At 44.7% G+C, this 15,465-nt stretch overlaps 1 protein-coding gene across 1 annotated transcript in view; it reads right to left on the bottom strand.

Annotated features, from left to right (window-relative positions):
- The window catches only part of c4h5orf24 (chromosome 4 C5orf24 homolog), a 44,898-nt gene extending 29,741 nt beyond the window's left edge, over positions 1–15,157 (bottom strand). Inside the window, exon 1 of the mRNA XM_070878221.1 lies at positions 15,142–15,157. Within this exon, the coding sequence (XP_070734322.1) occupies positions 15,142–15,146 (5 nt within the window). The 5' untranslated portion in view covers positions 15,147–15,157. The remainder of the gene's footprint in view (positions 1–15,141) is intronic.
- Positions 15,158–15,465: the final 308 nt, after the last annotated feature.

Genomic DNA, 15,465 nt, shown 5'->3' with positions numbered 1-15,465 from the left:
GCATGCGGGCCACGTAGTGGGTTGGGAACCTGAAGATGTGAGCAGCGTTTCTGCAGTGCGAGTTTTACTTAATGGCCCCAATTAAACAGTCATGCACGTTTCCCGGCCCAATTAAATGCAGCCGGTCTGATGACATCATTGATGTCGCGTTTCCAGCAAGGATATTTAAAGCAGCCTCACACACATTTCATTTCAAGGTTGATGTAGGAGTGAATAAATTCGTATCCAGAGGTCTGAGTAACGTCATAAAACTGATAAAAGTGTGGGTCATGGAGACACAAAAGCAGAGGGCTGCATCAAGATTTAGCAATGCCTCCCTCAAATTTCTGGTGCAGGCAGCAAGAGCACGCTGGGAGATCCTCTTCCCTGGCAATCAAAGCAAAAGATCACCCAAAGACACAAAAGGGCAAGGCTGGAGATCGCAGAGGTCAGCAGCAGGGATTTGGGACCCAACATTGCCCAAGCCGTTTTTTCGGCGTACTAACCTGAAGCGCGGCAACTTTGCACGCTGGAAAGGGCGCCAGATAAAAGGGGCCCCATCCTGGCCGCTCTTCGGAGTCCCCGGAGTCTTGATGTGGCGTGGAGACTGAAGGGGGGGGGGGGGGGGGGGGGGGTGGGGCGCGGAACAACAGGCCAGGCCAGAGCAGACAGCACTGCTGGCATCTGTGCACATGCTCAGTGAGAGCTGCGAGCATGCTCCTGCCCTCCCAGCGTGTCCTGTGGGCTGTAAGCAGGACCCAATGCTCGCAGCCCCTATCCCAGGACGAAGGGCTGCCCAATCTTGCCACAATCTATCCCTGGCCGAGTGGACTCCCGCACCAGCCGGCCGGCCCACTGAGTTCCCGGGCAGGTCGGTCTTCACTTTTATTTTTTATTTAGTGGCTATGCTTGAGACTTTTGATTTGGGGGGGGGGGGGGGGGCGTGGAGGAGAGTTTTGGGGGGAGGGGGGCCAAAAGAATGTGTGTATTGGGGGGGGGGGGTGGTGAGGAGGAGAGTTTTGCGGGGTGGGGGAAGGGGGGAAAAGAAAGAGTGTCTCCAGCAGCTCGCATTTCTCCGGTAGGATTTACTTCATTTTTATTAGTATTTTAATTGTTTGAGCTTTTCCTTGCAATGTTTAGTGCTTGGTGGTTGTGGTTCTCTTCAGTTCCTTTCCCTCCCCTATCACAGAAACATAAAAAATAGGTGCAGGAGTAGGCCATTCGGCCCTTCAAGCCGGCACCGCCATTCAATAAGATCACGGCTGATCATTCCCTCAGTATCCCTTTTCTGCTTTCTCTCCATACTCCTTTGATTCCTTTAGCCGTAAGGGCCATATCTAACTCCCTCTTGAATATATCCAATGAACTGGCATCAACAACTCTCTGCGGCAGGGAATTCCACAGGTTAACAACTCTCTGACTGAAGAAATTTCTCTTCAACTCAATCCTAAATGGCCTACCCCTTATCCTAAGACTGTGTCCCCTGGTTCTGGACTTCCCCAACGTTGGGAACATTCTACCCGCATCTAACCTGTCCTGTCCTGTCAGAATCTTATATGTTTCTATGAGATCCCCTCTCATCCTTCTAAACTCCAATGTATAAAGGCCCAGTTGATCCAGTCTCTCCTCATATGTCAGTCCAGCCATCCCGGGAATCAGTCTGGTGAACCTTCGCTGCACTCTCTCAATAGCAAGAACGTCCTTCCTCAGATTAGGAGACCAAAACTGAACACAATATTCCAGGTGAGGCCTCACCAAGGCCCTGTACAACTGCAGTAAGACCTCCCTGTTCCTATACTCAAATCCCCTAGCTATGAAGGCTAACATACCATTTGCCTTCTTCACCGCCTGCTGTACCTGTATGCCAACTTTCAATGACTGATGAACCATGACACCCAGGTCTCGTTGCACCTCCCCTTTTCCTAATCTGCCGCCATTCAGATAATATTCTGTCTTTGCGTTTTTGCCCCCAAAGTGGATAATCTCACATTTATCCACATTATACTGCATCTGCCATGCATTTGCCCACTCACCTAACCTGTCCAAGCCACCCTGCAGCCTCTTAGCATCCCCTTCACAGCTCACACCACCCCCAGTTTAGTGTCATCTGCAAACTTGGAGATATTACACTCTATTCCTTCATCTAAATCATTGATGTATATTGTAAAGACCCTGCCCTAATGGCTGCTTTTTCTTCACTGCCCACAAGGTTTTTCAGAGCTGGCCACATACGCTGACCTAAGTGGATTTGGAGTAAGTTTTAGCTGGCCAAAGTGGCATAAATGGCCAAAACTGGCGTAAGTGTCTGGGAACATCCCCTCTTGGAAAACAAAACTGACCTAAAAAAAAATCGTATCTAACTGACTTACTCTGGAGCAAATTTTGGGGAGGAAATGGCATTTTTTAAACTTACGCCAGAAAAAACAACTTACTCCAAAACAATTGATGCAAGTCATGGCCAGGATTGGGCCCATGGTGAGGAGGATGTGGATTCAATGCCGCAAAAGATTCAATGATCTCACGAGGTCAGGAAAGGTGAGTGCAATGCAACACTCACCCTCATCCTGATGTGATTGGCACCACATCCTCATCACTCTGTCTTCCCAAGCCTACTCCTGCACATCATTTTTCACACCAATCTACCTTGCAGGTCCACCTATCCCTCTCTCTCTCATCATCATCATTATAGGCAGCCCCTCAAAATCGAGGAAGACTTGCTTCCACTCTAAAAGTGATTTCTCAGGTGACTGTACAGACCAATATGGGAATTACAGTCTCTGTCACAGGTGAGACAGACAGTGGTTGAGGGAAGGGGTTAATGGGGAATTTGGTTTGCCGCATGCTCCTTCCGCTGTCTGCACTTGGTTTCTGTATGATCTCGGCGATGAGACTCGAGGTGCGCAGCGCCCTCCCGGATGCTCTTCCTCCACTTAGGGCGGTCTTGGGCCAGGGATTCCCAAGAGCCAATGGGGATGTTGCACTTTATCAGGGAGGCTTTGAGGGTGTTGTTGAAACGTTTCCTCTGCCCACCTGGGGCTCGCTTGCCGTGTAGGAGTTCCAAGTGAAGCGCTTGCTTTGGGATTCTCGTGTCGGACGATGTGGCCCGCCCAACGGAGCTGGTCGAGTGTGGTCAGTGCTTCAATGCTGGGGATGTTGGCCTGAGCGAGAACACTGATGTTGGTGCGTCTATCCTCCCAGTGGATTAGCAGGATCTTGCAGAGGCAGCGCTGCTGGTAGCAGACAGTAGTGGAAGCAAAATCCACAATAGCTTTTAAAAGTGAAGTGGATAAATATTTGAAAAACCAATTAATTAAATGGGTACAGGGAAATAAGAATAAGTGAATCACAGATCATAGAATCATAGATGGTTAGAGCATGGATGAAGGCCATTCGGCCCTTCGAGCCCATGCCAGCACTCTGCAAGCGCACTTCAGCTAGTCCCACTACCCCGCCCTTTCCCTGTAGCCCTGCAAGTTTTTTTCCTTCTGGTACTTATCCAACTCCATTTTGAGAGCCAACACATGCAAGGTGGGCCAACTGACCTCCTTCTGAGCTGTAAAATTCTATGATTCTACATCAGGTTTTTTCACAACATACCCACCCCCGTGTAAGTTTCCCAAGTGCCGGGTCTGCCTACGCTTTGCAGACCCGGCACTCGGCGGCGGGTGAGCCAAATGATATAGTTAAGAGGGTCTTTAAAGGTAGTTGAACAGCATTTTACCACCTACTAACCATTTTTCCAACTTTTCACGAGGTTCCCGTAGCTCGGGGATCACATCAGGTAAGTACGTCGGGTTTTCAGTGACTCTCCGTTGCTTTGACTAGGTGACAGCTGTAAAAGTGGTATAAAAGCTACCATTTCACTTTCCAATGTTAGTAGCTTGGGCCTTCAGGATTTGGAATACACTTTTGAGCTTTATGTTTGGAGTGTACTCTCTATCCACTATCCATCTACCAGGCACACCAACAACAACACCACCAACCTTCTCCACAATCACTTGATGCTGAACAGGACACAGGGCATCAGCACCCGACCACATTACTGCCTGGGAGGCCAGGGATGGCCTCACCTTGGCCAGATTTACTTCACTTGACGCTGTACACCCTGGTTGCCATATGATGCGCCAGGTTGGCACCACCCCACACCAACACCATAAAGCATCCCCACAATGCCCAAGTCATTCCTTTCACACTCATCACCATTGTAGGGGGTACCGTTATATCTCATCTTTCAAAACAACTCACTAAGCCACTTCCAAAGGAGCACACAAATGTCCAATTCAAAGTGTTGAAAATAAAGATGTCAATGTTTGACAACACATTAATAGAAACTTGACATGAACATTGGCAAAGAGAATCAAGTGCCTACCCTTGTGTGTGGTTAGTTGGTATGATTGCACAAGGATGAGGGCGAGTGTGAGGGGTGGTGAGTGAGTTGGGGATGTGATAATGTAGAAAGAGAGGGATGGGTGGCGGTGCAAGGTAAGTTGGTGTGAGTAAGAATGGGCAGTAGTAGGATTGGGAAGGCAGACTGATGGGAATGTGATGAGTGGCACAGCAGGATGAGGTTTAGTGTGGCTTTCCAGTAACGTTTCCTGATCTACTGAGATCATTGAAAGGTTTGCACCACTGCAGGTCCTCCTGCTTGTGCCCTCCTGTACAATGTGCAACCAGGCTGCTGGTGCCCTGGGGAGGTTTCTTCCACCATTGGAAGGCAAGAGAACTCCCCTGTGTGCTGTGACTCCCTCCATAAGCAAATGGAGGAAGCCATGGGAGAGCCTGGGTGCAGCCGTGCACCTCTGTGCAGTGTTCGCAGCACCGCAATGCTGCAGAACATTGACAGCACATCTGTCAATATGAATGTGACGCTTCATCAAACCAGCTTCCTTTTAATTGGCCACGAACCTCGCAGGGCGAGTTTAACAAGCCCAATCAGGGGAAAGTCATAAGAACATAACACAAGAACCTAAGAATTAGGAACAGGAGTAGGCCATCTAGCCCCTCGAGCCTGCTCCGCCATTCAACAAGATCATGGCTGATCTGGCCGTGGACTCAGCTCCACTTACCCGCCCGCTCCCGGTAACCCTTAATTCCCTTATTGGTTAAAAATCTATCTATCTGTGATTTGAATACATTCAATGAGCTAGCCTCAACTGCTTCCCTGTGCAGAGAATTCCACAGATTCACAACCCTCTGGGAGAAGAAATTCCTTCTCAACTCGGTTTTAAATTGGCTCCCCCGTATTTTGAGGCTGTGCCCCCTAGTTCTAGTCTCCCCGACCAGTGGAAACAACCTCTCTGCCTCTATCTTGTCTATCCCTTTCATTATTTTAAATGTTTCGATAAGATCACCCCTCATCCTTCTGAACTCCAACGAGTAAAGACCCAGTCTACTCAATCTATCATCATAAGGTAACCCCCTCATCTCCGGAATCAGCCCAGTGAATCGTCTCTGTACCCCCTCCAAAGCTAGTATATCCTTCCTTAAGAAAGGTGACCAAAACTGCACGCAGTACTCCAGGTGCGGCCTCACCAATACCCTATACAGTTGCAGCAGGACCTCCCTGCTTTTGTACTCCATCCCTCTCGCAATGAAGGCCAACATTCCAATCGCCTTCCTGATTACCTGCTGCACCTGCAAACTAACTTTTTGGGATTCATGCACAAGGAACTCAAAAGAGTTTCATGCACAAGGACCCCGAGGTCCCTCTGCACCGCAGCATGTTGTAATTTCTCCCCATTCAAATAATATTCCCTTTTACTGTTTTTTTTCCCAAGGTGGATGACCTCACATTTTCCGACATTGTATTCTATCTGCCAAACCTTAGCCCATTCGCTTAACCTATCTAAATCTCTTTGCAGCCTCTCTGTGTCCTCTACACAACCCGCTTTCCCACTAATCTTTGTGTCATTTTCAAATTTTGTTACACTACACTCTGTCCCCTCTTCCAGGTCATCTATGTATATTGTAAACAGTTGTGGTCCCAGCACCGATCCCTGTGGCACACCACTAAGCACCGATTTCAAGCCCGAAAAGGACCCATTTATCCCGACTCTCTGCTTTCTGTTAGCTAGCCAATTATCTATCCATGCTAATACATTTCCTCTGACTCCGCGTACCTTTATCTTCTGCAGTAACCTTTTGTGTGGCATCTTATTGAATGCCTTTTGGAAATCTAAATACCACATCCATCGGTACACCTCTATCCACCATGCTCGTTATATCCTCAAAGAATTCCAGTAAATTAGTTAAACATGATTTCCCCTTCATGAATCCATTTTGCGTCTGCTTCATTGCACTATTCCTATCTAGATGTCCTGCTATTTCTTCCTTAATGATAACTTCAAGCATTTTCCCCACCAGAGATATTAAACTAACCGGCCTATAGTTACCTGCCTTTTGTCTGCCCCCTTTTTTAAACAGAGGCGTTACATTAGCTGCTTTCCAATCTGCTGGTACCTCCCCAGAGTCCAGAGAATTTTGGCATCTGCTATAACTTCCGCCATCTCTTTTAATACCCTGGGATGCATTTCATCAGGACCAGGGGACTTGTCTTCCTTGAGTCCCATTAGCCTGTCCAGCACTACCCCCCGAGTGATAGTGATTATCTCAAGGTCCTCCCTTCCCACATTCCCATGACCAGCAATTTTTGGCATGGTTTTTGTGTCTTCCACTGTGATGACCGAAGCAAAATAATTATTTAAGGTCTCAGCTATTTCCACATTTCCCATTATTAAATCCCCCTTCTCATCTTCTAAGGGACCAACATTTACTTTAGTCATTCTTTTCCGTTTTATATATCGGTAAAAGCTTTTACTATCTGTTTTTATGTTTTACGCAGGTTTACTTTCGTAATCTATCTTTCCTTTCTTTATTGCTTTCTTAGTCATTCTTTGCTGTCGTTTAAAATTTTCCCAATCTGCTAGTTTCCCACGAACCTTGGCCACCTTATACGCATTGGTTTTTAATTTGATACTCTCCTTTATTTCCTTGGTTATCCACGGCTGGTTATTCCTTCTCTTACCACCCTTCTTTTTCACTGGAATATATTTTTGTTGAGCACTATGAAAGAGCTCCTTAAAAATCCTCCACTGTGCGATAGTGATAGGGGATTCAATTGTAAGGGGAACAGATAGGCGTTTCTGCGGCCGCAACCGAGACTCCAGGATGGTATGTTGCCTACCTGGTGCAAGAGTCAAGGATGTCTCAGAGCGGGTGCAGGACATTCTGAAAAGGGAGGGTGAACAGCCAGTTGTCGTGGTGCACATTGATACCAACGATATATGTAAAAAAAGGGATGAGGTCCTACGAGACGAATTTAAGGAGCTAGGAGCTAAATTAAAATGTAGGACCACAAAAGTAGTAATCTCGGGATTGCTACGATGCCACGTGCTAGTCAGAGTAGGAATCGCAGGATAGCTCAGATGAATACGTGGCTTGAGCAGTGGTGCAGCAGGGAGGGATTCGAATTCCTGGGGCATTGGAACCAGTTCTGGGAGAGGTGGGACCAGTACAAACCGGACTGTCTGCACCTGGGCAGGACCGGAACCAATGTCCTAGGGGGAGTGTTTGCTAGTGCTGTTGGAGAGGAGTTAAACTAATATGGCAGGGGGATGGGAACCAATGCAGGGAGATAGAGGGAAACAAAATGGAGACAAAAGCAAAAGACAGAAAGGAGATGAGTAAAAGTGGAGGGCAGAGAAACCCAAGGCAAAAAACAAAAAGGGCTACTGTACAGCAAAATTCTAAAGGGTCAAAGTGTAATAAAAAGGCAAGCATGAAAGCTCGGTGCCTCAATGCAAGGAGTATTCGGAACCCAGTTAGAGCTAGTTAGAGTGGGTGAGAGCTCAGATGAACAGGACCCCAAGAAAGAATGCAAAAGGCAGGAGGCAACAGAGCAGAGTAGCACTGGGGTAAGTGTAAACCACAAGGTGATAGGAAGGGACAATATGTATGAATATAAAGGGGCGGCAGGAGGGGTCAAAACTAAAAATCATGGTTTAAAAACTAGTATTAAAACACTTTACCTAAACGTATGCAGCATGCGAAATAAAGTAAATGAGTTGACGGCACAAATCATTACAAATGGGTATGATTTGGTGGCCATTACAGAAACGTGGTTGCAGGGTGGCCAAGACTGGGAATTAAACATACAGGGGTATCTGACAATTCGGAAAGATAGACAAGAAGGGAAAGGAGGTGGGGTAGCTCTGTTAATAAAGGATGATATCAGGGCAGTTGTGAGAGACGATATTGGCTCTAATGAACAAAATGTTGAATCACTGTGGGTGGAGATTAGAGATAATAAGGGGAAAAAGTCACTGGTGGGTGTAGTTTATAGGCCCCCAAATAATCAAGGGAATAATGGAGGCTTGTAAAAAAGGAACGGCAGTAATCATGGGGGATTTTACATATCGATTGGTCAAATCAAATCGCACGGGGTAGCCTTGAGGAGGAATTCATAGAATGCATACGGGATTGTTTCTTAGAACAGTATGTTACAGAACCTACAAGGGAGCAAGCTATCTTAGATCTGGTCCTGTAATAATAAATGAATAATAAACGATCTCCTAGTAAAAGATCCTCTCGGAATGAGTGATCACAGTATGGTTGAATTTGTAATACAGATTGAGGGTGAGGAAGTAGTGTCTCAAACGAGCGTACAATGCTTAAACAAAGGGGACTACAGTGGGATAAGGGCAAAGTTGGCTAAAGTAGACTGGAAACACAGACTAAACGGGGGAAACCGGCATGGAGAAAGCAGCGGGATTGGAATCTACACCGGATGTCAGCCACCTCTTTCCTGATCCGGTCGGAAAAATCGAGCCCCCAATGTTTACTTTAGGCTCTGCTGAGATATAGTGTATGTGCAAGAACATAAGTCAAAAACAAGAAAATGTCATTTGTTGCATCCAGCATATCCCTTCAGTGCTTTAACTCACCATAATGCAACCATTTGCATTATGAACATGCTTTTTTCTAAGATCTGTTTTAAATTTACTTTCCATTAGATTTAAATCCTCTGATCCTAGTGGCATCTCTTAACTTAAGGTGGGTTCTGCTTATTTCTATCATTTAATATACATAACCTTTTTCTAGTCTGAAGATGTCAAGCTTCTCTACTCTGTTCTCTTGTTGCTCTTCTTTGCATCATTTAAAATGCATTTATGTCCTTTTTACAGCAATAACCAAAATTGTCCATAGCACTCTATATGTGGTCCGACCAGTACATTATAAAGCTACAGTATAACTTCTATAAAAACTTATATAGGGAGCTAATCATTTCCAAAAATATTCAACAGGTTATCTGACCACATCAATCACAAACAAAAAATGTTCACAATAATTTCTTATTTTCCAAGGACATGGTCTGCCATTCCTGGGAGATGTTGCTTGTTCTAGGTGGCTTTGTAACCCAAGGTATTCAATGGGCTATGTCAGTGGTTCATGAAGCATGGGTGACAACCCATTTAAAGGAAGTGGAGATATCAGAGTAAGTTCACAACAAAGAGTCACCAGAAGTAGCTACATTTTAAATACATTACTGATTGGCTTTATTTATTTTAGCTTTTGAATAAGTTTAAAAATAAGATATAATTTAATCAAATGGGACAAAACAAGCATAAATTGCAAGTCAGCAAGTCATCACATTTACACTTTTTCTGTAAATTGTTCATTCAAATTTAAAATGGGGTTAATGGATACTCACTGGATGGTTCACAGTTTCAAACGATTTGGGAAATATTTTATTTTCTCCCCTCTTTTAGGTCTCCTTGCACCATTCCTCAACCCAGAGGCCAGGCAGCTGATCCATGCAATACTGTTGCGGGGGGGGAGGGGTGGCGAAAAGAAGCAGGACTTGGTGTCAGTTGGCCATTCAACTGACAGGTAGGGGAAAAGGGGGGGGGGGGGGGAAATGCAGCTACAATCACATGTCCATGTACTCGGCCATAGCAAGTTAAAGTACAAACACTCGCTCCTCCAAATGGATCTTTGATTAGTTGCTCCTCCAGACTGAGGTAAATAAACCAACCAAATTCCTTTATATTTCCCCCACAATCCTCAAACACGCCATCATTGTCAACATCTCAGCAGACAGCCTTCAATTTGCCTGGTGTCAAATGGTTTCCTTCAAAAAGGTCAAACGAATTTGAATCCTATTGTTGATTTTCACAATTGGCTCCTGGGCAAAATTGTTTAACAATAGTTATGTCATATTAATTTGACCTCTACTTAGTCATTCCACAGTTTATCATCTGAAACTACTGAAGGATATGGCATGAGATACCTCCAGTGAAAGAATCCTTGTGATAGCTAATTCTCCTCATTTGATTGCAGAGTTGCTCAATAACAAACACCTTATCAGACTTGTGTGCACGCTCTATTCCACCATAATACCTTCCTTCCTTTCTAGTTACGCTATTGTATGCTGTCCTATGTGACTGATACACCATTGTTAAAATGTTCATTAAAATGTTCACATTCTCTTTACTTGATGTTCTACAATTAAATTTTTGAGAATTATAAACATCCGCCCCCAGTTTGAGCTCCTGCAGTGATTCCTCTTGAATCCTCTACTAATCCCAAGTTATTTGTATTTTATTACAGTAATCTGCTTACCAATAGTTACTGGCCAGCCCTCAGAGTTAATAATTTTGTCCTGGAATCCATTCTGGTATTTGGCTCTGACACATTAAACACCTAAAAGTCAAGTTAATCAAAGTAGTGATAATACTCAACAGTAACAAAACAAGAACATTTTTGAGTGTTCTTGTAAATGTGATCTGAATGAAAGTTAAAAGTAAAAAGCCCATGGATCCAAGGGAGAATAGCAAATTAGATCCAAAATTGGCTCAGTGGCAGGAAGCAGAGGGTAGTGGTTGAGGGGAGTTTTTTTGACTGGAGGACTGTTTTCAGTGAGATTCCACGGGGCTCAATACTCGGTCCCTTACTTTTTGTAGCATATATTAATGAGTTAGACTTAAATGTAGGTGGCATGATAAAGAAATTTGCAGATGATACAAAAATTGGTTATGTGGTTGACAGTGAGGAGGAAAGCTCTAGACTGCAGGAAGATATCGATGAACTGGTCAGTTGGGCAGAAAAGTGGCGAATAGAATTCAATCCGGAAAAGTGTGAGGTCATGCATTTGGGGAGGGGCAACGAGGCAAATGAATACACAATAAATGGGAGGATACTGAGAGGTTTGGAGGAACCGACGACCTTGGAGTATATGCCCACAGATCCTTAAACGGTAGCAGGACAGGTCGATAAGGTAGTTAAAAAGGCATATGGAATGCTTTCCTTTATTAGCCGAGGCATAGAATTAAAGATTTAATGTAGTTGGTAGAAGGATTAGAGGGGAGATAAGGAACCATTTCTTCACCCAGAAGGTGGTGAGAGTCTGGAACTCACTGCCTGAACAGGTAGTAGAAGCAGAGACCCTCATCGCATTTAAAAGGTACTTGAATGTGCACATGAAGAGCCATAAACTACAGGGCTATGGACCTAGTGCTGGAAGGAGGGATTAAGCTGGGTAGCTCTTTTTCGATCAGCATGGACACGATGGGCCGAATGCCTCCTTCTGTGTCATACTTTTTCTATGATTCTATGAGTGATTCAGGTAATCAATAAGAATATCAAGCATTAGATGCTTCCTTAAAGTAAAAAAGTAAAATGGAGAAAGTCAGTGCTTGGTTGATGGAGAAGGGCAGCAAAGATTCGTCTTTCCTTATATAGTTCCTGACCCATTCTTCGTCTACTTAGGCAGTCCCGCGAAGTCGAGGATGACTGGCTTCCACACTAAAATGAGTTCTAAGGTGACTGATGTGACCAATGCGGGATCTACAGTCTCTGTCAATGGTGGCAGATGGTGATTGGAGGACGGGTGGCTGGGGTGCTTGATTTGTTGTACACTCCTTCCGCGGTTTGTACTTGGCTTCCGCATGCTCCTAGCGAAGTGTTCGGTGCCTTCTCGGATGCTTCTCCTCCACTTAGAGCGGTCTTGGGCCAGGGATTCCCAAGAATCGGTGGGGATGTTGCATTTTTTCAAGGAGGCTTTGAGGGTGTCCTTGAAGCATTTTCTCTGCCCTCCTGGGACTCGCCTGCCATGACATAGCTCGGAGTAGAGTGCTTGTTTCGGGAGTCCAGCATCGGGCATGCGGACAATGTCCATCGGAGCTTATAGAGCGTGGTCAATGCTTCGATGCTGGGGATGTTGGCCTGAGCAAGTACACTGATGTTGGCACGCCTATCCTGCCAATGAATTTGCAGGATTTTGTGGAGGCAGCATTGGTGGTACTTCTCCAATGCTTTTAGATGCCTAATGTACATAGTCCATGTCTCTGAAGCACACAGGAGGGCGGGTATCACTACTGCTCTGTAGACCATGAGTTTGGTGCCGGGTTTGAGATCCTGGTCTTTGAACTCTCTTTTTCTCAGGTGGCCGAAGGCTGCACTGGCACACTGAAGGCGAATCTTAGATATGAGGACAGATTGGATAGGCTGGGTTTGTTCTCATTGGAACAGAGGAGGTTGAGAGGAGACCTCTTTCAGGTGTACAAAATATTGAGGGGCCTGTACATAGTGGATAGTAAGGGCCTATTTCCATTGGTGGAAGTGTCTATTACGAGGGGGCATAGTTTTAAGGTGGTTGGTGGAAGGTTTAGAGGGGATTTGAGGGAGGGCTTCTTTATGCAGAGGGTTGTGGGGATCTGGAACTCGCTGCCTGGAAGAGTGGTGGATGCAGAAATCCTCACCACTTTTAAGAGATGGTTGGATGGGAACTTAAAGTGCAGTAACCTGCAGTGTTATGGACCTAGAGCTGGTAATTGGGTTAGACTGGATGACCTTTTGTTGGATGGCACAGATATAATGGTAAGTACTGCAGGGAATCGAATACAGCCAGGGTGATCTCCTGGACTAGTTTCAATTGCCTGGACGGTTCGGAGAGGAATTTTCCCAGATTTTTTCTCCCAAAATTGGTCTGGGTTTTTATCTGGTTTTTGCCTCTCCCAGGAGATCACATGGCTCCAGCTGGGGTGCAGTGTAGAATGTCTCAGTATAAGGGGTGTTGCAGTTGTGTGAGGCGGACTGGTTGGGCTGAGTGCTCTTTGCCTTTCCGTCATTGTTCATAGGTTTATATGTAACCTTTAGGGCTGCTGACCGAGGGCCTGCAAGCCGGCGTGGACACGATGGGCCGAAATTGCCTCCTTCTGCGCTGTAAATTTCTATGTTTCTAAAAGCTGCATAGCTGACAATCCAAATAGATCACAAAGTTCAGCCTGCCAAAAAGCATGTGGTACGGACAAAAATATCTCTCACCATTTCTTTCTGCAAGTATCCATTTTCGTCTATCCTACTAACCTCTTCAACAGGCAGTTGCACAATTACAGATTGTTTTGGTATTCTGCCGAGACTAGATAACCAGCAAAGTCCAACTTTAACTGTTGACAAACACAATACATAAAATAGCTTTCCGATTCATTACACAACAATGACATTATTAACATTTTTGAAGTCAAGCCTGATCACGTTCACTATAAATGTATACATTGATCACATACATTAACCGAATAGAGATTTGGTTATTACACCTCCTGACCCCTTGATTTATTTTAAATTCTGGGAGCTTCGTGAACAACTCTGGCCTCGGCTATGCAACTGGGCCAGAAATAGCAAAGATGGCTGGAAAAGCTAGTAGAAGAGAGTGGATCCTGAAGAAGGTTTAGTCTTATTTGTTGCTCTCAGCACCATCTAGTGCTAGAATATTGTAACTTTGTTTGACAGACTGCAAAGAAAGAGCATCTACACTCATGGACACAGTACATACCCACAGATTGGACAAAGAAGGCCTACTCCACTCTTTCAGTCTCAGAGATGTGGCTAAGTTGTCAGTTTGCTTTAACAGAGTATGGTTGGAGCAGCACCACAGAAGCTAACATTTAAGCCAGACGTCCACGTTTCCGCCAGTAATAGAACAACTGTTGCAGTCGGACCAAAATATTGTACATCAATCCAAAAATCCTGCGCATAATGCCTGCAAGTACGCTACCCTCAGACACCTCTCCCAGTACACTTCCCTGCGGAAATTCTTCATTTCCCGAGCTAAATAGGGATTGTTGAAAAGCTTAACGAACATGTAAGGTATCACAGCTGAGCCCAATCATCTGATGTTCAATCCCAAATACTTTCCAATAGGAGCCATTGTATAGTGATCAGGTGAATGAATCTTGGCTGATATTTTCCCCTTCTATTGCCCAGGCGTATCAAGCCTCACAGTAGCAACTTCAGCACAGACCAGAATCAAGCCAAGATCTTTCTGATATATATGTGTTATTGAATCATAGAATCACGGAAGGAGGCCATTTCGGCCTATCGTGTCTGCGCTGGCCAACAAAGAGCCATCCAGCCTAATCCCACTTTCCAGCTCTTGGTCCGTAGCCCTGTAGGTTACGGTAATTCAAGTGCACATCCAAGTCTTACTTCATTACTGAGCAGTGCTTCTACTCACTTGGCCATTATTTGCTGAACCAGGGTTGCTAGAAAATGCACTGGCTATAGGAAATCTGTGACTTGTCTTTAGATATCAAGTACAATTTCCCAAAGTCTTTCCATGTTCCATCCATATCCAAGATCAAATTTGGGAGACATATGCTTTTGTTACAGTTCCTTCCACCAGCACCAGTATAGCACCTAAAATATAAAAATGGTCAACAAATCTGCTCTCTTAAACTGTAACTGCTAAGGATCATAAATTAAATTACATTGATGATTCAACTACAATTCCTAGCACACCAAATCCTATACCACAGAATCTATTGTCCTTGCATTTGACATTAATGGGGCACCTTGCTCACAGGACTGGAGAATATGGCCTTACTGCATGCTAGGGTAGTACTACCTGCTATTCTGGAGTTGAGAGTGAGCTGTACTGGTGTAATGTTAGGACGTACTACATCGTCTCTGAACCATGCTATACCTGACCAATGAGTGCTCACTTGTTCTTATATAAAGTAGATAAAGTTGTACCCCCCAATAGGTTCATTTCACCCTTGAGTATGTATGTTTCCAGAGAGAAAAATCCTTCATGATAATAGCTATTCTATTATAAAACGCAAACTTTCCGTCTAATCCCATGACAAAATGACCTTCATTACTCACTTCATCTAAGTCTCTGGCCTTTCTCCATTTTTGTTGACTATGTGTCACCTGTCCACTTCTACCCTTCCACAATGGGGTGGGGATGTAATTTTGCTTTCTCTGTTATTGATAAATATTACATTTCAGAGATATAAGGTAACAATTAACAGAATATACTTAGTTCACAGGAAAGATTGGATCAAAATGTATTTTTAAACATTTAAGAAAAAATATCACAACAATCACAGCTCGATTGGTTTTGTTACTGTTTGGTCATTTGATCAAGCAGAGTTTCACAGTTTATGTAATGTGAATTAATGACAGATAATGGCCCACCTATCTCCA

Source organism: Pristiophorus japonicus, chromosome 4, assembly GCF_044704955.1.
Source record: "Pristiophorus japonicus isolate sPriJap1 chromosome 4, sPriJap1.hap1, whole genome shotgun sequence".
In the NCBI taxonomy this organism is placed as follows: domain Eukaryota; kingdom Metazoa; phylum Chordata; class Chondrichthyes; family Pristiophoridae; genus Pristiophorus; species Pristiophorus japonicus.
The sequence above is the reverse complement of the archived record's forward strand: the minus strand, read 5'-3'. Positions and strand labels throughout refer to the sequence as shown.